Genomic DNA, 22299 nt, shown 5'->3' on the forward strand with positions numbered 1-22299 from the left:
GCTTGCTGCTTTAAATGTAGAGTAGGAAAATAAATTCTGAACAGTGTGCTATTTAAGGTCCCATCTTTTCATTGGCTTGTTTAAATGATTATTCAGAGTTCCACACCAACAAGCAGTAATGCAGAGTAACATCTGTTAAGTCAAGGCTAGCGAGTTTTTACTCCTCAAGTAGTTTGCTTATGAAAGAAATTCAATTTCAAGCTTTGTGGGGTATAAGATATTTTAATAAATTATGGTTATGGTTTTCAGCTTTACACTGAGTTGCTTTGTAATTATCATTACTTCAGCAGTACAAGTGGTCATAAAGATAGCAACGCAGTTAATACTAAAAAGTGACAAAAATGGGCAATAGCTTCAACCACAACTAGTAGATTAGGAAATACTGTAGATGCTCTAGTTAGAAATACTGATTGATGGAAAGCTTTCATAGTAGCAGTTTGTAACTTGAACTGCAGTGCAGTGTTTACATGCTTTAACCAAAATGGTTTTGTTTTTGCCAACACGGTTTGTCAACAATTTGTAAACACCACTATGATGCACTGCATCGATGCTGACCTCCTTTGGGTGTAGCTATGCAATGAGCTGCAAAAAGACTATTTTTAGAGGGGTTTTGTGTTTGTCAGTTTCATCTTTCTGAACACGTTGCGTGAAGCAATGGACTGTAGTGGACTCGAGAATAAGTTTTGATATCTGGACACTATGGCAAAAAGTTTTGTTTGTGTATGTGTCTCTGAATTATTCCCTTGGAGCTTCTTCTCAAATAATAAATGTATCGGCAGTCTCTCTTAGCAAGAGAAGATAGTTCACCATGGGAATAGTAGTGGGATTCTGGAAAAGGTAGGCTGTTGAGCAAAATAAATATATACCTCACCTGCAGCAGACAGAGTGGGGTTTTAATGCATTTTTCTACTGAGATATCAAACTCTGCCTCTGCAGCTAGAGCAGCAGTATTAAATTAGTATAAAGAACCTTCAGACAATGATGGAAGGAGCACATTTTAGAAAGTATCATCACTGCTAGGTTATCATTTGAATTCAATGTCCTTTATTTTCTGAGTGTCGTGACCTGGACCTGTTGGTGAGTAAGAAAAAGCATCTGAAATAAAAATGCATTTCAGTTCTACTTCCTATTGCCAACTTCTCCAGTATTGTTCTTCCTTAGTGGGTTTTGAGCTTCATCAAGATGTCTTGGACATGCTGGACTCTAAAGTGTTTATTACATGAATCTGTTGTAAACTTTATACTGTACCTGCAGTTCTTCTATTCTGATATTTTAACAATATTTTAATATAAAGCATGTCAAGTAGAGATATAATAATTCTGAACTATTTAATTTGGGGTTTATAGCACAAATATGTTAATAGTTGCTGATTATATGTTTCTTAATGAAAGAGTTAACAGTTACTAAACATTAAGAGTTTAGTCATGGGACTGTGCTCCAGAGACTAGTGATACCTTGGAGTCTAGGAGAAAGAATTGCAATCTTAATATGCATAAAAAGCCTCTGGGGTATTAGATTTAGGAAGCAATTGCTTCCTAGGGGGGAAAAAAAAAAAAAAAAAGAAATTATTTGGTGTTAAAGAGTTTCTTCTCAGTGCAAAATTAAATGGACACACTTCAGTGTGAAAATTAAAAATCCCATAAAGGTTGTGGCTGATTAGGCATCCTATGGATAGAAATTACAGGGTCAATTTTAATTAATCACTTTTAAAATCTGGTTTAATTCCTGGAATATGATTATGGTGAACAGAAAATGAGATTAACCTCTTCAAGACTGAACCCACAGCATATTAAATGCTGGAAGGAATATTGCCTAAAAGGTTGTGTTCCTTTGTGGATTTCTCCCTGTCAAATGCAGTGAATTCATACAGGCAGGCACAGATTTGATGAGGCAAAACACGATCTGTGTGAAATAGCCTGCCACTGTTACAAAGAGATCATTTTCTTTCGAAATTTGGATGCAGTTAACAGTTTGCAGTAAAATAATGTGAATCAGTTTGCTAGCATTTCTCTTCATTATTTTATGAAATGCTAGTGGTTAATCATGGAAGTGTAGTTTGTTTTGATACCTTATGCTGGGAAGTGTGATTGATGTTGTATTCTTTCTGTTGTAGTCTCTATCATTTGTAATCTCTTTGTATTTATTTTTTTAATTTATTTCTATTTTAATGCTGCATTAGCTCAGTCACAGGTTTGGTCAAATACTTTCCTTTACAATCCATTTTCCTGTCCTAATGTGAAAAAGAGATTCTGTCTCTGCTCATTTGCCTATGTACATGACAAATGACAAATTCTTTGTAATAATAAAATTGACATCACAATTTAAATTTTCCAGTCCATGCAGTGCAAAACCTAAATCAAGAATTGGCACTGCTGAATTGGATTCCTCCATCTGCTAGCTGGTGAAGGCCTCTCTCTTAATACTTATTAAATTACCATTGATTTGCATACACGATTGGTACATTGCATATAAAATAAAACATGTTATTACATGTACACTTAGGTTTTAATCACATACTGATCTATCAAAACAAAATCACACATATTAGCTCTTTGTAAATACACATTTAAGAACAAGAGAGGTCTTTGAGCAAAAGTATCATAGTTCTTAGGACCATATAATTGTTTCATTCAACATGAATCATCTTTTACATACGTCATTCATGTATGTGAAAAGCTAAAACCTGTGAAAAGTTGTGAAATGAAACACTAAAAAGTTGTGATGTTCCATTTTCTGTCTCTGTTGTCTTTATATAAAATGGCCTCATAATAGATGTAAACTGAAATGCAAGAAAAAAAGGAAAATACTTTTTACTGTTAGGGTGATAGAACATTCTAACGGGTTGCCCATCACTCTGTCCTTGGAGATGTTAAAGACCTGACAAGACACAATCCTGTGCAACCTTGTGCAAGTGGAATTGGCTAAGGATTCTCCAGAGGTGCCTTCCAATTTAAAATAGTCTATAAATCTATGATTGCCCGAGATCACAACCTGCAACTTCACCTCAAATGGTGTTTTACATAAACCCCACGCAAAGAAGTGTTAGCTAACTGTACAGCTGGTCAAACACATGTTATGTGTGAACAAAATGCAATGATATTCAAATAAGAGTACTGCCACTTATTGACTCTTTTGCTTTGGAAATGCAAATGTTTGGATTAAAATATATGCATGAATGATACAACCAGAATTTTGTGAATATTTTCACAGATGACTGTGCTGAGGTTTTTTTATCTTGTTTTCCAGGCCGCAGCTACGTGTTACAACAGTTTCTAGATAATGACTAATTATATGTTCTGCTGTACTGCAGAGCTGGACATTTGTTCTCTTGTGGTAGCTGCTCAAACATATGTTTTAAAGAAAGCAGAGAATCTGCTCAGTAAATTGTCAGGAAAAAGGCTAGGCTAGAGGTTCTGAGAAACTGTTGTCTGTGGGATGTGTTTGAACACCAGAGTAATCATCAGTTCTCTGTGGTGATTAGAGGGTTGTAATGTTCAAAAAATAGGTTGTCTCCATTTCACCACATAACATTACTGACAACATATTTGAGAGCAAAAGTTGTGTTTTTAGGGCATTTGTGTCAGTTGTCTTTGAATCACCAAGTTAAAAGGTAGTACATTATGTCACTGTTTGTACCTCTCTTTTTTCTGAACGTTTCTTGCTTCCTGGAAGATAAAGTTATGGGAAGTGCAACAGAGAGATACAGGTCCACCTGACAGGCAAATTGCAGTACCACTCAGTCAGCCACTGAAAAAGAAATACTGCCCTTGAAATGTTCCTCTAAGATATCTTTAATACTGAACAGCATGTAAAGCCCTGTATCTGCTTTTGGTCTCATTCAATTTGCAGTCTGTGGTGCCAGTATTCTACTGTGCATTATCAGATAAACAGTAAGATTAAAAGCAAAGAAGCAAGCTATCCCTGAAATAATGCACAGCAATTTCAGTGCAAAATAAGGAAGTTTTAATATGCTAATTTCTAAACCCATGAGCTGGTGATGGCTTGACAGTTCTTAAAGCTATTAGTGTACATATCTGTGCTTTATAGTAGAATAAATTACAGTATCCAGCTAATGTGTTGTGGCTGGTGGCCAAATTTTTACCTAACTGCATCCTTTGAAGTTGTAGATTGTGCTAGCAACTTAGCACTGAATGACTTCTGTATCTCTTTCACAGATCTGAGTTGTATTCTGTAACAGTAAGCAAGCACTCTGATAAAGAGGAATATAATTTACATTAACAAACTGGGAATAGCATTTGCCTAAATATGTGACTTTTAATTAGTAAAGCACCTCCTAATGCCTGAAACATGCTAATGAAACTAATTTATTGCTATGTTAATTGATTGATCTACTCAGAAAACTATGTGGAGACATTACACAATATTTAGCTTTCAATGGAATATGTTGCCAAGCACTGATGATTGTTGAAGTAAAAATATCTTAGATATATAAATTTGATTAGCATGTTCAGATAATGCAGGAAGTTGCAGTGCAGAAATGTATGGTTCTGTGGAATTTTTGCTCATGATAGGATGAATATATCTTATTTGGAGTGGATTGTCCTTAACAAACATACAGTTGTCTCACTGTTATTCTTGGTTTCTGCATTCCTCACTTTGTAACTGACAGTTTTGTTTTTAGTCTCTCATAACCTATGAGGCTTGACATCAAACTTAAAAAAAGTATCATGCCTGTTTTGATCTAACTGAAATGTGAAGAAGTAGGACAAAAAATTGTTTGCTTAAAGCGTATGAGAATTCATACTTTCATCTCTTTTCTTTCTGCAAGAATGATATTATGATGTTACGCTGTCATTGGGTTTTGGCAGATATCGACACTGAAGATCTGTATTACATGGCATTCTACAAATGTAATAAATTCTCCTTTCCCTGCTCTGCTCTGAGGGGTTAAGATGGCCTATGAATGTTAGAGGAAAACAAGGAAGGAAAAAAACATATCAGAGGATACAAGGAGGAGAAACAGTGATAAAGAGGGCAAGAATAAGTAAGGAGAGAGACACAGTAAAAGGAAGATAGGTTGCTTATAATAAGGGAGTATGAAGTAAATACAATCCTTTGCATTTTGGATCAAAATTTAAGCAAAGTGAAAATCTGGAGTCAGAATATATGCTTTGATGTTTATAAAAACTTTTCTTGGAGTTGTCAATCCTTTTCTCAATTGTAAAAGTAGAAAGGAATAGAAAATGTTTGATTTTTCTTAATTCTCTTATTCCTCTCAGCTGCATTTCTATAGATTCTATTTCTCTTCCCAGCAGTTGGTCATATTAAGGGAGATTTGCCAGCAGTGCCCATGTAACTTGATTTTATTCAGATGCAAGAAACTTTCTGTGCACGTCTCTGACTCCTGCCAGACAGTTTTCTTGCTCTTCCCATACCTTCTTGCTCTCACTTCTGTGTTCTCAGTCTTTCACTTTTAAGGCAGTACTGAGCCAAAAGTGTTTCAGAATTCAGTAGAAGTACAATTAAAAACATTTTCTCCTGCAGATTATGGCTAATAGCAAACATATTACAGAAACACATCCTTCTAATCTCACCTTAACGAAGCACCTTGGTGTTCAGTGTTGTGTTGTTCTAGGACTAAGGCAACTTGATGAAAAGGCATTTGTCATTTGTTTGCCTTGGTGTGATACTCAATAAAACCGGTATGTCCTACAGCTGCTGCATAATGCTCAAGCATTTTAAGTATTTATTGCCTCATCATTGAGTCTTGCCATTGAAAAACCCAGCAATTTCACTTACAGTTAGTATGATTCTTAACAATTACCATCTCAATAAAGATAGCGAGACTTGCTCTGCAAAGTTACTTGCTACCAATTGCTCAACAGGCCTCACAAATAGGTGTTTATGAGCCTGTGTCCATCAGGTAGATTTTTGTTACGCTTCTTTGTATTCAGTGACCTATACAGCGCTTATGAGAGAATAATTCAGTGTATACTGTACTAGAATTGAGTATTCTCCAGTCATCATGGGAAGTGTTTGAGGGCTTGTGATCTTTTATGGTTGCTTCAGAATAAATTCTTGTTTAATGCTGCCTGAGGCAAGAAGAATGTTACAACAGGCAATACCAATATTTTGTGACTGAACTTGGTGAAACAAATCAGGGAGAGGATATGGTATGCTATTTCCTTTGTATGTTTAGAAATGTACAAGAAAAGTTCTCCATTGCATGGTTCAGAGGAATGGGGGCAAAAATGTAAATCAGACAGGTTGACAGTAACAGTCAAAAGGGACATTGTGTTGCTATTGGTAGCTAACTGGTTTACATTGGTTTCCTTTATAAACACATGCTTTATGAAGCTCTGAAACAAATGGAGATTGCTGAACAAAGCCACGTTCAATGCTATAGCACATTTCAGTGCTGTACAAAATGAGCTTTTAACAGTGCTGTGCATTTTCTGATAGGCTCTAAGAGTTAGTGAAAATGCCAAGTGACCTTCCCTGAAAATACAAAATCATCAAATTACCTAATATTTTAAAATTGAATACCTTTATAACATGCAGAAATAGTTTAATGTCACTTTGAATCCCTATTAGTGTTCTTGAGTATGCTTGTTTCCCAGTTTGTACAAGGCCCAATCACTTTTCTTAGTCTAGGCAACTTGAGTTGAGTTGGAATGCTGGTCAGTTTAACTAAAGAACTGGTCTGATAAAAATATCTTTGGAGATATATATATTCTTTTTTAATTTAAATTTTTATTTGGCCCCAGGAATTGTATTATCACTTTTTGTCTTTTCCCTCCCAGTTAACAAGAGGCTTAGTAATGAAAGACCAGTCTAAGAGTCATCCTTCTTAGTGGCATTTACTTCTTCCTTTTGTCCTGCTGTTTTACTGCTCGCTAATAAACTCAGCAAGTCTTTAGCAAGAGATGGTTTTTCTAGACTCTAAAGTTTATGGCCCTAACATGCCTAACTTCTAGCAGTGCAAGAGAAGGTTAAGATTTTCTCATAAAAGCACACGCAGTTTTGTGTCGTTACAGCAGTGATCCTTGTTTCCTTGGTAACAAGCAAGTCATATGCACTCCTTGTTACAAAGTGAACTCCTTATATATATTCCGTACTGCAGCAGGTGGTTATGGGATTGGTAGCAAAGAGTGGGTTCTAGAGCCAGTAAAGAAAGTTTCAGTTTTGAGGCTGGGTAAAATAGGGAGAACCTATTTGTAACTCTCTTCTTTGCTTTATATACACCATAAAAATAAACTAGGAAAGAGACTTGCAGAAGTACAGTTTTAATTTCTGCCACCCCTGTTTTGCTGTCTTACAGTTCTTAGTTTAAATTTATGTTTCTGTCGATGAGGTAGTAATATAACAACAAATTGTAATGCTGCATACTCAAAAGTACAGGTTGATTTACACCAATAAAGTAAAAGCTTTATTGTGCTTCAGAATGTAGTCAAAACAGCTGAAATTGTAAATTATCTTGAATAAAAACAAGTTAGTTGGAAGATTGATGCATTTGAGCACCAGTTATTGACATCCAGAAATGAGTAGTCACAGTTAGGAAAAATGTTGTGGAATAGGAAATGTGTTGTTTGTGTCTCACTTCTTCAAGTGACTGTGACTCATTAAGACTCTCTATCACTCTCCACCACTTTGAAAATTCTTACTTCTGTTGCTTGTATCATTAATGGGTAAGAGGTTTCTTTCTACTTCCTGTGGTTGGAAAGTTTTATTTGTTCCATGAAGATCAGGTTGTTGTTTTTTTTCTCATTTCTAGTGGCACCAGTGATAAATGAGCCCCACTCTTTTGAAGTCCAGTCAAAAATCTGAATTAGCTGTCCATTTTCTCTGCTGGGATTTTTACAGCAAACATTAGCCTGGTAACTGAAAATGCTGCTGCTTAAGGCTATAAATTGTAATTGTGTAAATTGTGAAATAAAAGATACAGCTACCATCCATTCCCACATATATCTTAGTTATAAAGTTAGAATGAAGTAGAGCAAAACAGATATTTAAATAAGTGTGGAGATCACAGCAGAAAGAGGTAGCTAATAAGGTTTTAGACATCCAGCCATTGCTCTGAGAGAATATCTAATGCCCTTTGCAGAGTTCTGTATCTTAAGGTCTAAATGTGAATCGACTCATTTTCCATTGCCCATCAACAAAATCTCATTATTCCTTTCAGTGTACTTCTTGCATATTCCCCTAACGGGCAAGTATTTGCCAAGGTGTATTTGGTTAGCTAAGTCATAAACTGTTCCTAATTATGAACACACACACACACACACACACACACACATCCTACTTTTATTTTATCAGTATCTAATTCATAAACAGTAGATCCAATAGCCTTTAAAGCTCCTTGTACCAATTTTGAATTGGTAACAAATTTTTGCATCCTAGTTATGAAAAGTGGAGTACTAGAAATGCTAATATAAGTAAGTGTGCAGTACTTCAAAGTACCATCCTCATTCTTCGTAGCATCAAAGCATTTTATGATGGAATAAGGTATCAAGCAATCAATTTACATTTTTTTTTACTTTCAGCAATATTGACAACCATCTTGAAACTTTTTCTTTGTAATGTGAATGAAAGAACAAAGTTGTTCATGTCAAGCTTAGACATGTGATAGTTTTACTTGCTATTCAGATACTGAACTAATGTTTGTTTCTTATAAGCACTGTTGTTTTGTACCAATATGCTCACTTTACCTTCTTTTTACTGTCTGTCAGCGCTGGTTAATGTATTTAATGAATTGCACATAGGAACAGAATATGTTGTTAGGGTGTACAGTCCAGTGTGTAGGTTCTTATTTAAAATAAGTTAACAACAGTGCATGATACCAGAATAGTCCAGATTGCAATGCTAGGCAGTTGTTGGCTGCAGTTGTTCTTTTAACTGGAGTGACTTGTGCAGTGAGAACTCTCAAGTGAGGTTTTCAGCTTGGAGAAGTGTAGTAAAAATGCCTTAAACTGGTAGTTTTCCCAAAATATATTTTGGAAGGTAGAGCAGTAAAATACTGCATACTTTGAAATCAGTTTTTGCTCATGGAAGTCATTCAGTAGATTCTGAGGTAATTTCCTCCCCCCAGTGCATACATATAGACAGTACCCATCCTGAAGCCTTAGAATACATATCTGTATTTCCTCCTTAAGAAGCTTTTTCCTTGCAGAGTTCTAAAACTCCATTGTCTCTGTTCATTGCTATCAATATACTGTAAGTGGATGTGATATATAAAATATAAAATGTGCATTTGTGGGGCATATGGGCATACAAAATGAAGTCTAGGTGACTATTTTAATATTGTTCAAAATACAGACATCTGTGATATTATCTGTATAAGGCTACTGTGCTCATTCTCTAGGCCTAAGGTATGAACTCAATGGGAAAATAAAGGAAATGGAAACACCTGGCAAGGTAAGATAACCAGCAGCTCTTACAGATGCAATATTATGGTTGATTCTGACCATATTTGTATCTCTGATTCATTGTGGCATTCTGTCAGTCATTTCATTGTGTGCGCTGCTCAGTCTGTGCACATTGCACAGCTCAGCCAGGCTTGCCTCAAAGTCTGCCTGTCAACTCAATTTACCAGTCTTTCTTTGTTAAATCAGGTCACACTGAGAGCTTGAGGTGTGTGTCTTCTCAGTTCAGCAGGCTCTGCAGTGGGTTAATGTGCCATTTGTATTATCTCCAGATGGAATGCTAGCGTTAAACTTCAATCTGGAATAAAAACAAATGCATGATTTAGGTCTCATACAAAATGATAGTCAAGAGTTGCAAAGTATAACAATGGAAACAGTAAAATACAAACCAGTGTACATAAGGCTGGTTTCTGTTAACCTCCTAGTCTGCATCTGATTACTAGCAGTTGTAAAATGATGACATTTGGCATTTTTACATCTGAAAAGAGGCTGACATCTCTACAGGGTTGATAAAAATTTTCTCATAAGCACACAGAACGTATTGCTACCTGAATAGCTAAGAGATCTTACAGGCTTTTCTCTCTTCCTTACTTTCAGATAGCAGTAATTATGAAAGTTTCAGATCTTTTTGTGTTCATCAACAAGTACACGTGATATGTAAAGGAAGTTATGTCCCTTGTTTCCTGTGGCAGTAGTCTTGTCGAAAAATTCAAGTTAAACAAGACCACACTTGGCCAAATCTACGTGAGTTCCCTGTAATGAAGTTGGGGCTTTCAAAGATTAGTTTTTGGCCTACTGAAATCTGAAAAACACTTTGTAATATTTATTCTACAGCTGCACTTAAACTAGCTGATCTATAATTGCTTGTTAAATTTCTCTTTATGGAGATTATTTTAAGAAAATTGCCAGCTTCAGATATTCACAGTCAAATATCAGCATATGTAGCTGAGTATTGCATAACAGCTAGTTCAGGAGATATATTTTGGAGAATTTATAGATAGTGGAAGGGAACCATCTGCAGGTCTCTTACAGAAAATAAGTGTACCACCAGAAAGTGTTTTGGAAAATATAAACATGTTGTTTTGTAAGAAGCCATCTGGTCAGTCAGAGCAGTCTGTGTGCAAGTGCAGATGGATATGAGAGCTCTGGGATCCATAAGCCTTAGCTACCCTTCAGGATCTTCAAAACAATGTGTTAGAAAAGACCCCTTTTGATGATGTATTTATTATTTTTCTGTGTACAGTGATAGTACAAATGCTGCAAAATTTTGGGCTCTTTTTGGTTTTTTGAATGCCAGAATACTGGAAAAGCCTCAGTCTGGAGACCCATGAGAAGTTCAAATTTCTGCTTAGAAAAGTCATGAATGTAATAGACCCAGCTTTTAATGGGTGACGACAGGTACAGACATCATTGGCTTAAATTGAGAGTATATGTTCAAGAGAAAGGCTTTGACTTGCCATTTTCAGCTTGAATCCTGTTACAAGGGCAGCTTGGTTAAGATCCTTGCTAACTGTGCAGATGACCTACAAAATCAGTTTTATTCCAAGACTTTCTAAAGTATGGAAGAATGGAAGAAATCACCTTGCAGTAAGTGTATATTTGATACATGAAGGCAGCATTCTCCAGTGAGAGCAACATTTAGTGGATTTGTTGTTTAGGAACCAGAGTCTGGGTGACATGACCTAGCAGGTTAGCGGTATCTCCTTTTGGTCAGGGCAATAGACTTGTGTTCTCTTTTCAGTTCTCAAACATCTATTGTCTTATCACCAAATTGCCTTTCTGACATTCTGTGGAATTGGAAGTGGTATTTTTTCAAGGTACCTGATGCAGAAAAACAAGGACCAATTCCTGTAAGTCACTGCATGCTTTCATTTCCTACTGATGAGAGTCACAGTGGGGCACAGCAAGCATCAGTCAAGCAATGTTTGTGTTCTGTAGCCCTTAGATCAGGCCTTTGTGCAGAAGTAATCACTCTAGATTAAGGAAAGGACCCTTTTCATATTGGGTGGTTCTCTGTGACATTTGCAAACAATTTTGGCACAGGATGGCATTTGCAAACAGTTTTGGCACAATGTATTTATGTAATCCATTATCAGAAATACGCAAGCTAAGCTCTCAAACATGAGTTTATGATGTTTGCTGCAGATCTCCTGAAATGTCAATGTCTCAGTTCAGTTGCCCTCGAGAAATCTGTTAGGAGGAGAGGAAAAAAAGAAAAGAGAGAGCAAGTGTTGAAAAACACTGTTCCTTAAATGAGAACGTGTGTGTAAATAGACTCCCATATGTAAATTTGCCATAATTACAAAAATGGCAAGATTAAAAGAAATAATAATTTGCTAATGAAACAACATGACTTCAACATTTTTCTCTTAATGGAATCATTAGATTTGGAGTATTGCGATGCAAACCTGTTCTGTAATGCTTAGTTCACTGGGAAGAAACCCATAAAATAAGTTTAATTGCTTTTCCACTATGGAAAAGATTTTGAGGAGTAAAAGAGGCTTTGCTGAGGGATGGATATATAAGCTTTATTTGTTTAGCATGGGAAAGAGTAAGGAGTGCTCATGAAAATGTGGTTTAGAAAAATCTGTTTCTACATCTTATCTTATACTGCAGTCTTCCAGTGCTTATTTGTACCATTTTCTGTGCAGCACTGTCGGTAATGGATAAATGGATGCATCCATTCAAATATAGCCAGCAAATAATCTTCATAAGGGAGGTATCTTTGTACTTGTGCACACTCTTGGCTTTAATCCAGACCATAACAAGTTTGTTTATGCCTAACTGCACAGTTTTTCAAAAGGAGGTGGATTATTTCTTTCCCTCATTTGAACTTGTATTGAAAAAATATTTCAGCAGCCATCAATTTCTCATGTGAAAACAGCATGAATTAGCTACACGCCATCACTGAAATTCAAAACATCCTACAGAAGCTTTGTTCCTTGCTTTTGTTAGTCTGCCAGCTATAAACATAGTCCGTTCAATTCTGTTGTATTTCAGCTGCTATTTTTGTGGTGTATTTTTAATATGTTTGGCACTTCTGTGGTGATAGCAGAATCTATGAACAGTTAGTTGAAGGATTTTAGAATAACATTGTAATTATGGGCATTCATCTATTAATAACAAAAATTAATTATATGTATGCATATACCTGCCATATCACTTCACATCATTAACCAGTGAGTAAAGAAAGTGTTTGCTGCTAGGTTTTTAGGAATATGCTTTGAACTGTTTCAGAGGTCTCCAAATACATTCTCTGTAGGTTCAAATTGGGCCAAATGCTGGTTCAGAAATGCAAAATGACCTAAACTATGTGGAAATAATACAGGTAGCTTCACCACACAGCTGCGCTTCACCTGCAGAGATTGCACCCTCTCCACACTTGTAACCCTTAGTGATTCAGTGTAATACTAACCCAGGGACAATGTGACCAAAGTAATTTGTGTATTTACAACATCAGTCTAGGGGTAACATTGGGCTGTTCTTGTCTGTGATTATGTAGTCAGAATATCTGCAGAGTTCCTGAAGCAGAGATTCTTTGTAGTGGAACAGTCTTCTTCAGTTTACTTTTGCTAAAACAATGCAGTTTAGTCAAATTGCAGGAAAGATTTGTACTGAGAAGGCTGATGTTACTGTCTCCAAGAGCAGACCAGGGTAATTTTTCTTCACATCTTCTCATATGAACTACACAGTCCCCCAGAGTGTGATGATACCAACAGCAGTACAATTTCTTTTCAAGAATTTAAAGGTGTAACAGAATTACACTGAAGAGTTTCATAGAACCTGTGATATGTAGTAAGAAGAACCAGTAACATGAGAGTCTGCAGGGACTGCAGTTCCCTGTAGTTAGGAATCTACCTTGTAAATTGTGTAACTCCTGCTTAATTTTACAACTGCAAAATGAGCCAAGGAGTCTGTCTCTTACTATTCTGTGTCCACTCATTCTGAAATGTTGTGTCTGAAATTTTGTCCTAACCTTTAAGAACTCATAAATTATTTATTTATAAGAGAGTTTGTTTATTAGTCTTAAAACAGTTTCTGGGTAAGTCATACTGAACAGCTCTGAATGTCTGGCTCCTTTAAAAATCTTTCAGTAGACAACTCCTACATATTAAAAGGGATAAATCCCAAAGCTCCAGCTATTGAGAATTGCTAGGTGTGACCAAAGGGAAATAAAACGGGTCTGGTTTGCATTGTCAGGCAGACAGAATATTTTATCATATTTTTACTGTTAGTGCTACAGCTGAGTCAAATGCATGTAAATCCTGAAGACTGCAACAAAATCCAGTGGCCAGCTTTTTCTAAGCACAGGGTAGCTCTATGTGTAAGATTAAAAGACTGTCATGTCTAGCTGTCAGCCATTGTTAGTGCAGTCAAGTTTGTATGTATCACCTGCGCACCTATGTAGGCCATAAACAGTCTTCACATCACATCAGCATAGTCCTTTGCTTTCTGGCAAGGAGGTGGTGTAGGCATACACTGTATAGAGTGTCTCCTAAGACTGCTCCTGCTGCTTGCAAAGCAGGACTACCCTGACAAGGATAAAATGCCTCATCATCTTACTACCTTCTGGTACTGTATACATTCATGTGTTATATTGACCTCTAACTACAGATGCTTCATTGATCTATCTCTGAACCAGGGAGGGTCGGTCAGCAGCTTTTTCAGTTATCATTTAGTTAAAAATTTATTCAGAGCCATAAAATGTCCTCTATCAGGGTTGCCTAGTCTTCCTCACACCAAAATCGTCATGTGGCTGCAAGTCACAAACCTTTAAAAGATGATGAAAGAAGGAACTTCATGGGGAATTAATAGGAAAAAGATACAAGTGCCTTTCTTGTGATCCCATAACTTCTGGGATAAAATTCTGCTGAAGCAGATCCTTTGTGTATCAGCAGCTATTTACCAGCTTCTCTATGCAGCTGAGAACATTCAGCAGCTCACAAGTTGCTACTGTCCATTTGCCAGGCGTGCAACTCTAATGCTGGAGTTGCACTTAAATGGCTGGCAGCGATGTGAGAGTTACAGGTGATCCCTGTTGTCCTGGACTGGCTTTTTGTTAGTATTCTCTCCAAGGGCAAGCTTATTGCCAATTGTATTTATTTGTATTTTGAACTCGTTGGCAAAGTTGCATTAGCATTAGAGGGGTACCAAGATAATAAACATTGTAAATATTCTGAATCTGCTGGTACCTGGAGTACTAACCCCAGATTTCAGGAGCTCATGGCAGTGTACTGTGCATTTAACTCCTGCTGGCATCAATAACAAATTTTTCTCCCTGTTTGCCTAATTTGGAGTTGTAATTAAAAAAAGCATGAGGCTATATTTTTTATTGTTATTTTCTTTCTTACAGAGAAAATAATTGAAATCTATCTAAACAGAAAATGTGATTTTGTTTGCCAATTACTGTAATCTTCCTTTTGCTGGGTGGCCTGATGGTTGTTTAGTTTCTGTCTAATCTGGCTCCCGTAGTCATTTACTGGGCAGTGTCATACCTTCTGTGATTAGCTTTGCTTTCTGTGTTGGATTAAATGTAAACATTAGTGCTTGTCTTCATTACTGAGAACAAAGTCAACATTTCCCTTGTTATTCTGTTGACAGTACTCAGTTCTGTACTTTATTTACATATTTTCCCATCTTGATTACTTTTGTTTATTTGGAGAGTATGTGTTTAATTCCTCTATGCCAAGCCTCAGCTCACTCTCTATGATTATGTTTCCAGGAACAGGTGCACTATTTTCTATGTGAGTTGGTTTTAGCTTAGGGAAACTAAAAAGAATAGGTTAACATTAACCTGTCACCCAAGACCTCATGACTACTAAACCATGGCACCAAGTGCCATGCCCAGCCTCCTCTTGGACACCTCCAGGGATGGTGACTCCACCACCTTCCTGGGCAGCACATTCCAATGGCTAACAATTCTCTCTGTGAAGAACTTTCTCTTCACCTTGAGCCTAAACTTCCCTGGGTGCAGTTTGAGACTGTGTCCTCTTGTTCTGGTGCTGGTTGCCTGGGAGAAGAGACCAACCCCCACCTATATACAACCTCCCTTCAGGCAGTTGTAGACAGCAATAAGGTCTCCCCTGAGCCGCCTCTTCTCCAGGCTAAACAATTCCAGCTCCCTTAGCCTCTCCTCCTAGGGCTTGTGCTCGAGGCCTCTGTGATCTTTTCCAACCTTATTGATTCTATGATTAAGAGCAATCTACAGGCTCCCACAAACTGAGATTAAGGCCTGTATTCTTGAGTTTTTCCTTCATGGATCACTGTTGGGATCTAGGTTATGGTTAGAGTGCAGTGAAGTATTAAAAAAAACAAACCCTACCACAAACCCCAGAGTGATTGCTATAAAGCACTGATCTTCATTTTTATTATTGCCAACATATTTTCCAGGAAAGAGTTATGATTCTGTAGGATTCTATGAGTGGGTTTTACATTTCACATTCATAGCTGTTACTGTTAACATGACATCCATTCAAATCAGGATCCATCCCTGAGAACAGTCATGGCAGCTCTCTCCTGCCTTGTGGCATATGTTAATATCATGCTGTAATCTTCACAAGAAATGAAGACACTTGAGAGAAACAGCTGATATCTCTTGATGGAGCAATTAAAACTCAAGCACTTGCTTGGAAGATCAAAACACCATGTTTTGCTCACAACTTTTCTTTATCATTCCATTTACATTTACGGTAATTTTAAAAGAAGAGTTTTATTCTTTAGTAATGGTAATTATTTGTGCAGGTAGTTTTTTACTTGTAAAACTCAAAGCAGACAGCTAAGTTGCATCATTCCCATGGAGACTATTTAAACTACGTTGAAGTATAAATGCTTGTGGGCAAATATTCTTCCATGGCTGAATTTGGAGCAAAGAAGAGTCAGGGAGCTTGGAGGGGACAAAGCTTTGCAACAGAGAAATGGCAGCTGACTAGATACACCCGGGCCATTACTACAGCTCATAACTAAAGCACCAACAGGTGTTTGTTCCCAGAGCAACTGGAAACATGGGTGGCAGGTGTCCAGAATAGGAGACTGGTAATTGTGTGGCTGAATTATGTGATGTTGAGGGTTAACAGTCAGACATGGTGACATAAGGCAGGAATATTCAGGTGTTTAACATAAATTGGTGTAGGTATGTTGGTGAGCTCAGTATCTGGTAAATTATAGGGATGAATAGGAAGGAAGAAATGTTTTAGGATTTCAGATTTTTCTTCCCTGTGATGTTGACGAAATGAGGTAAACTAGATGAGATGGTAATTTTTTTAATTCTTTTTTTGTGTGTGCCACTTGGCATGAAAGGTAGTTGACTTTTTGCAGGTTTTGTTCTGTGTAAGCTGGAGGTGGGTAGCCCACAGATGTGAACACATAACTCCTTTCACTGGCTTCCTGTATGCTGGTGTCTGAGAACAGGCTTTCTGTTGTTAATTCCACTGCCAATCCTATTGATTATGGGTTGTTTAAAAGCTAATTTGGTAATTAAGGTTGTCTCCATTCCATGTCATTGTTGCGTGCAAACAGCTTGTGAATATGGAGGAGGAAGTGCCTGGCTAGTCACTGTAATGCACTGCTGTCTCAGCACATTGAAATTGCTACTTGTCAAACAAGAGTTTTACTCCTTTTATTTTCACATATATGATGCTTTGTGAATCCTGATGCATGTCTTCTGGGTTTAGTTACCTCAACATTTTCAACAAAAATGTATCCTAGATCTGTCTTTGCTTTCCTTAAAGATGATAATTACAGTACTGGCAGGAAAAAAAAATCCAGGTATTCACCTAACACTGTTCTCCTGAAAGTAAATCCTACATTTTATTATTATATAAACACCCTTGGAACATGTTCTACTTCTAAATCATTTGTTCATTAAATTACCTATCACTGAGAAGTGGTAGATCATACTACTTAGACAAATTCACCTAACCACCAGCAGAGTAAAATGTTGGTGATTTCTAGATGAGAATGGGTGGATACTGCCTCTCAACTAATAATTGAAATACAATTTTCTATCAATTACAAAGAAATTGTGTATTATGGTGAGCTTTCTTATGTGTGGTCGGTGGTTTCTGGCTTTCTAGTTAGTCCTGAAGGGGTCATCCATGTGAGTACTTGTTGTACGCGGTGTATTTGTGCATGATGTTGCCCTAGCTGGGGCACCACCAGAGACAGAAAGTAACAGTGCCTAAGTGCAGGTTTCACTATACAAGGAATGAGACTCCAGGTGTAATTGTTGCTCAGATGTAAACTAATGGAAGGTATTTTTACAGGGTTCTGAGCATTTCCTGATGAGTGTATCTCATCCAAAATCTATCACAGCTATTATTCATTTTACAGGATATTTTTAATGGTTAATAAACATTTTGAGTACAGTAACCATCTTGTTCTGCTAACTTCAAAGTAAAGTTAGTAGGGATAAAAAAGAGACCTGATCATCAGAATTATGTACAGTGTCATGGTTTACAGAAGAATTCAAATATCAATGCAGATGAAATTTGTGGAGAAAATCTTCATGCTGGTATGGAAACTGTTTTGTAGCATGAGAATATTCAAGTCAGGATCATCCAAATTATAACAAATGGAAGCATGATTATGTGTAATTATTTCACAGCAAGAAGAGATTGAATACGTCATTATGAATACTGTGTTATGCTGCAGAAGTATGTATATGGAGCGGTGTATTAATGAAACAGTTGGATAGAATATTAGAAATAATGCTTGTCATTTCTTGATCAATTCAGATCTGACCTTGATAGGAAACAATTACTCAGATTTTAAGCTGACAACATTGCTTTAATAGTGTCTTCAGGATTTTCAGTGTCAAAGAGAGGGATTATCTTACCATATCTTTCTCTCTCTTCTGTTAATAGCTGACTATTTAAACATCCCAGCTCAGTCTTTTATATTATTATGTGGAGGTTACCACTTCTCATTAATAATTATATTTCATTTCTACAAAATTGGGAGTGATGGCAGGAATGTGGCTTCAATTATTTTTACACTTTGCCAACTGGAAACAAGGATTTTACCCAGACCACTGCAAAGCAGGTGTTACTAGAGTATATAAAATGATTTGATGAAGTCAGAGTCTTTCTTAATAATGCCACTAAAGACGTGTTTTAGCTGATTGTAATTGGCAGAAGGTGCTGAGATATGTTGTATTAGCAAGTCAGAACTAGTTCTCATTTGTCTAATAAGGATCTCAGTATTATATAGGCAACTTTTTAAGGAAACTGCCTGCCTGAAGTTTGTTTGCCATGTGAAATGTTGAGGTTATAACCAGAAATTAGATTATTCTCATGACGAAAATATTAATTGAAGAAACTGGCAAGAAAAGTGTCCTCAGATTTATCTGCTGGCTAATGCCATTCTTCTTGAACTATGTTTAATACAACTCCAGCAAAACTAGAATAATGAATATCTCCAGAGATACATTTACATGTGAGATACCGATATATGAAGTACCTGATCCTGAGCTTTGCTACACTCCCAAGATGTGCTTATTTCTTCAGCTCTCTGATCTCTGGCTGGCATGGTAGTATTTCCAATTTTCTAACGATTTTTCTCTCTCTAATTCTACTCTGAAGGGTAGACAATGAGATGGGAAATAAATATCTTCATGTCAGTGTTCCCAACATCAGCTAAGAGAATACTGCAGTTCATATGTGTGTAAAGAAAAACACACAAAATGCAGTTTACGTTTTGATACGCAGCAAGAAACGAAAGGTATGAATAAACTAGAAGCTGATTTAAAAGACCAGTTATTTTAAGCTGTTTTCTATAGATGCACCTCAGGCAGAACTTGACACCAGGACAAAATCGATGGAACTGAATTGGTATCCAAACAAATGCTGGGCAGATCAATCAGGAATGCTTAAAAGCTAAACAATGACCTGGTGGGAAGAAGGAATTGATTGCCTCAGCAGGTTGCTATTTTCTTCCAAATGGGACAAAGCTAGAATGTAGAAAAGAACTTGATCTTTTAATACTTGGACATTCCACTGCTGAACAGGGTAATGCCTTGCAAGCAACTGGCTGCCTGCCAGACTCAGCCTAGAAAATTAAACCCTGTTAAGACTTGAGTGGCTAAGAAGGTAATAGGATGAATGAAGAATATTTTATTAAAGCTGAACAGGTGTAACTCAGACAGATGTGGACTTAAAGAGTAGGTTCTTATCACAGGGACTTGGGGTAGTTGTTCTGTAAAAGTTATCCTAGAATAGCTACTTCCTGTGTTAGATTTACATATTTTAAATTTGTGTTTTAATCTAAATAAAACCATCAGCTAGATGAACTCTAACTCAGTCCCAGAAACCTGGCCTGGGAACTGTTTTTGCTGAGTAAGACAAATGTGGGGATTTGCAAGCATTGTGTGTAGGTATGCTTATTCTGCCCTCCTCAATCCTAAACAGATTGGCCAAAATAGATTCAGACCACGTATCTCAATTTCATCTTTGTATGCATTTGCCAGAAATACTGACAGAATAATTTTTAAGTCTTCATGCCTCTGCCCAGGAGTTCATGGAATATCTGGCCAGTCAAACTGTCAATAGATGTCTTGTTTAGTGCCACATATTCTGAAGTATGACTTGACCTCAAGGCCAGGTCTAAACTATTAAATCTAGTAAAAGGAGCCAGAAGACATGGAAGATGAATCTTTTCTTCCTACTTGATTACCATGCATTTGGAGGTGGTTGGTAATTTTAGTCCCAGATTTAATAGTTAAACTTTCTGGATGTTATTTGAAAGTCAGCATTTTAATTGTAGACTAAAAAGAGAGAGCTGAAAGAGACAATAGAGATGGTAAGTTTTCTTACCAGGAGAAGAGAGGATAGAAAGGGGCTTAGGATATTAAATGTATGAGTTTTAACAAATATGCTAAGCTTTTTATTTGCTATCTGACATCTGTTTGCGAGGATGTTGATAAATTCAATTTAAGCGCTAGTTTTCTTTTCCATGCTGGATGCACAAAGAGCTAATTCTTGAGATAAACTTACATAGTATAATGATTTGTCTTAGAATTTCAGTTGTCATTATAAAAATTAAGATACTTAAGACAAGTTCTGTCTGTTCAGCTTATCTGATATATATCATTTAAATTAACAGAATAGCTGGCAACTTTTGTCCTTCATTGACAGACATTGGTGTTTGTGTCATTATCATAAGAGGATCTAATTACCTCAGCCTTGCCTGTGAGGGCAGAATGATGTTGATTCATATCTCTTCATTTTAGAGGAATTAATTTTGCACCTTTCCCACTTTTTTTTCCTTTGAGTGGCAGTTTTCCTCCAGGAGGGAGAATTAAGTGACTTCCCACTGGGGTGGCACTAATGTCATTTTGTGGAAATGCCAGCAGGAGGAGCTTGTGTATTAAAATGTACTTTCAATAAAGCAATCACCAAATTACAGTAATTGCACATAACACTGTGCTTTCTTCTGCCATGTAAACTACCACGTATTCCTGAAGTAGTTGTCTGTCGGTCTAATAAAGCTAAAGTACTATCAGCAGAGGCCATCATGCTGGTAAATTATCCTATTTTAGATTGAGAAAAGCCCAGTGGGGTGAACATTTATTCCATTGTCTATTTGATATTTAGATGCTTTTGTATTTACATGTTCTGAAAAATACATATTTGAAGACAAAATCTGAACCCTCTGAAGCCAGTGTTCCATGCTGTATTTTACAAGCATTAGAGTATCAACTGCTTAGCTGCAATTTTATAAATAGTGTAAAAATAATGAGTAATAATATTCATGTTGCTAAAAGAAATGCATGCTAATGAGCACAGCTGAAATTGGATTCACATGATCAGAATTCTCTACAGCAACTTAGATAGCATTGCTGAGTTTCAGAATTAGAAATCATAGGACCAGAGTTGGAAGTCCAATTACCCTTGGCTACCAAGAAATAATAATGTATGCTAAATTAATTTTTAGGGGTTTTATTCTAGTGGCAAGAAAAATAAGGAATTAAAGATCTGACTTGTTAATCTTGTTATTAAAGAAGAGGAGGACTTCCTAGTTACCTAGGAAAACTAAATGCTATAGTAGGACTGTGGTGAATCCTTCATTATTTTAACTAAGGTCATGTTAGACTGTCCTGTGCAGAAATGTACAGTACATTGTCATTAAACTACTTAATTTTATTTTGTTGATATTTAGCATCTGAACTGAACACATTTTTTTGTCTATACTACATTACAAAAATATATTTTAGAAAGTAATGGCCAAGGTGTGCATTTTAGGTAAAAAAGCTGATGGCTACCAGTGATGCAGCTGCCATAACAATTGCTCTGCTTCCTGCAAGTGCATTTTCCACTCAGTCCCAGAACTTGTGGAAGGCCTTTGCTTTGCTAAGATCTCTCCCATGTGGTTGCTCAAAATGCTGGAGTCTAACCTGAGTGTGCCTATGGCTTTTGCAGGGCTGGCTGACCTGTGAGGAAGGTCACTCTGCATGAAAACAGGAACAACATAAAGTTAGCCATTGTCTTAAAATATATCTGATAAGTGTAGGTGAGCAATTCCTCCCTTATGGACTTGTTAACACAATCTGAAGATAGGTAATGTAAGTTGGGTTTTTAAAAACTGGTAAAAATAAGCTTGGCTTTCTATCCTGTGTATTTATATTGCTTAGCTGAGTTGCAAAATGCAGAATTTAGTTTTATTTATTGATCTGTGTGTAAGCAGTATAATTAAAAACCATGTGGAGTCCTCTAAAAGAATGGCACGAGTACAATGCTATCCCTTTATACTGTAGTGTTCCGAGGAGTCTATAGCCTCTGAATACCACCTAGGTAAGCTGGAATTTTTTGTTACTGCTTGTTTTTGAACTTAATGTACTTCTTCTTGGAGTCTTTTCCAAAAGGCTCATTCATGTAAGGTTAGAGTCTGTTGTGGGTCTGAAGAGATTGAAGAATTCCCAACA

The 22299-nt window shown here is 36.7% G+C and overlaps 1 protein-coding gene across 3 annotated transcripts in view; it reads left to right on the forward strand.

Annotated features, from left to right (window-relative positions):
• Positions 1-22299, forward strand: part of SNX29 (sorting nexin 29) — a 99001-nt gene that overhangs the window by 70994 nt on the left and 5708 nt on the right. Inside the window, exon 21 of one of the 3 annotated variants that reach the window (XM_068147082.1) lies at positions 22132-22168. The exons of 1 other annotated variant lie outside the window; for it this stretch is intronic. In XM_068147082.1, coding sequence (XP_068003183.1) covers positions 22132-22150 — 19 coding nt within the window. In that variant the 3' untranslated portion in view covers positions 22151-22168. Of the gene's footprint in view, positions 1-9322; positions 9369-22131; positions 22169-22299 lie in introns of those variants that run through there. One more of the 3 variants, XM_068147083.1, reaches the window with a different exon arrangement.

This window comes from Melanerpes formicivorus, unplaced genomic scaffold (assembly GCF_026170545.1).
Source record: "Melanerpes formicivorus ecotype bairdi unplaced genomic scaffold, bMelFor1.0.p_v2 SCAF_14, whole genome shotgun sequence".
In the NCBI taxonomy this organism is placed as follows: Eukaryota; Metazoa; Chordata; class Aves; order Piciformes; family Picidae; genus Melanerpes; species Melanerpes formicivorus.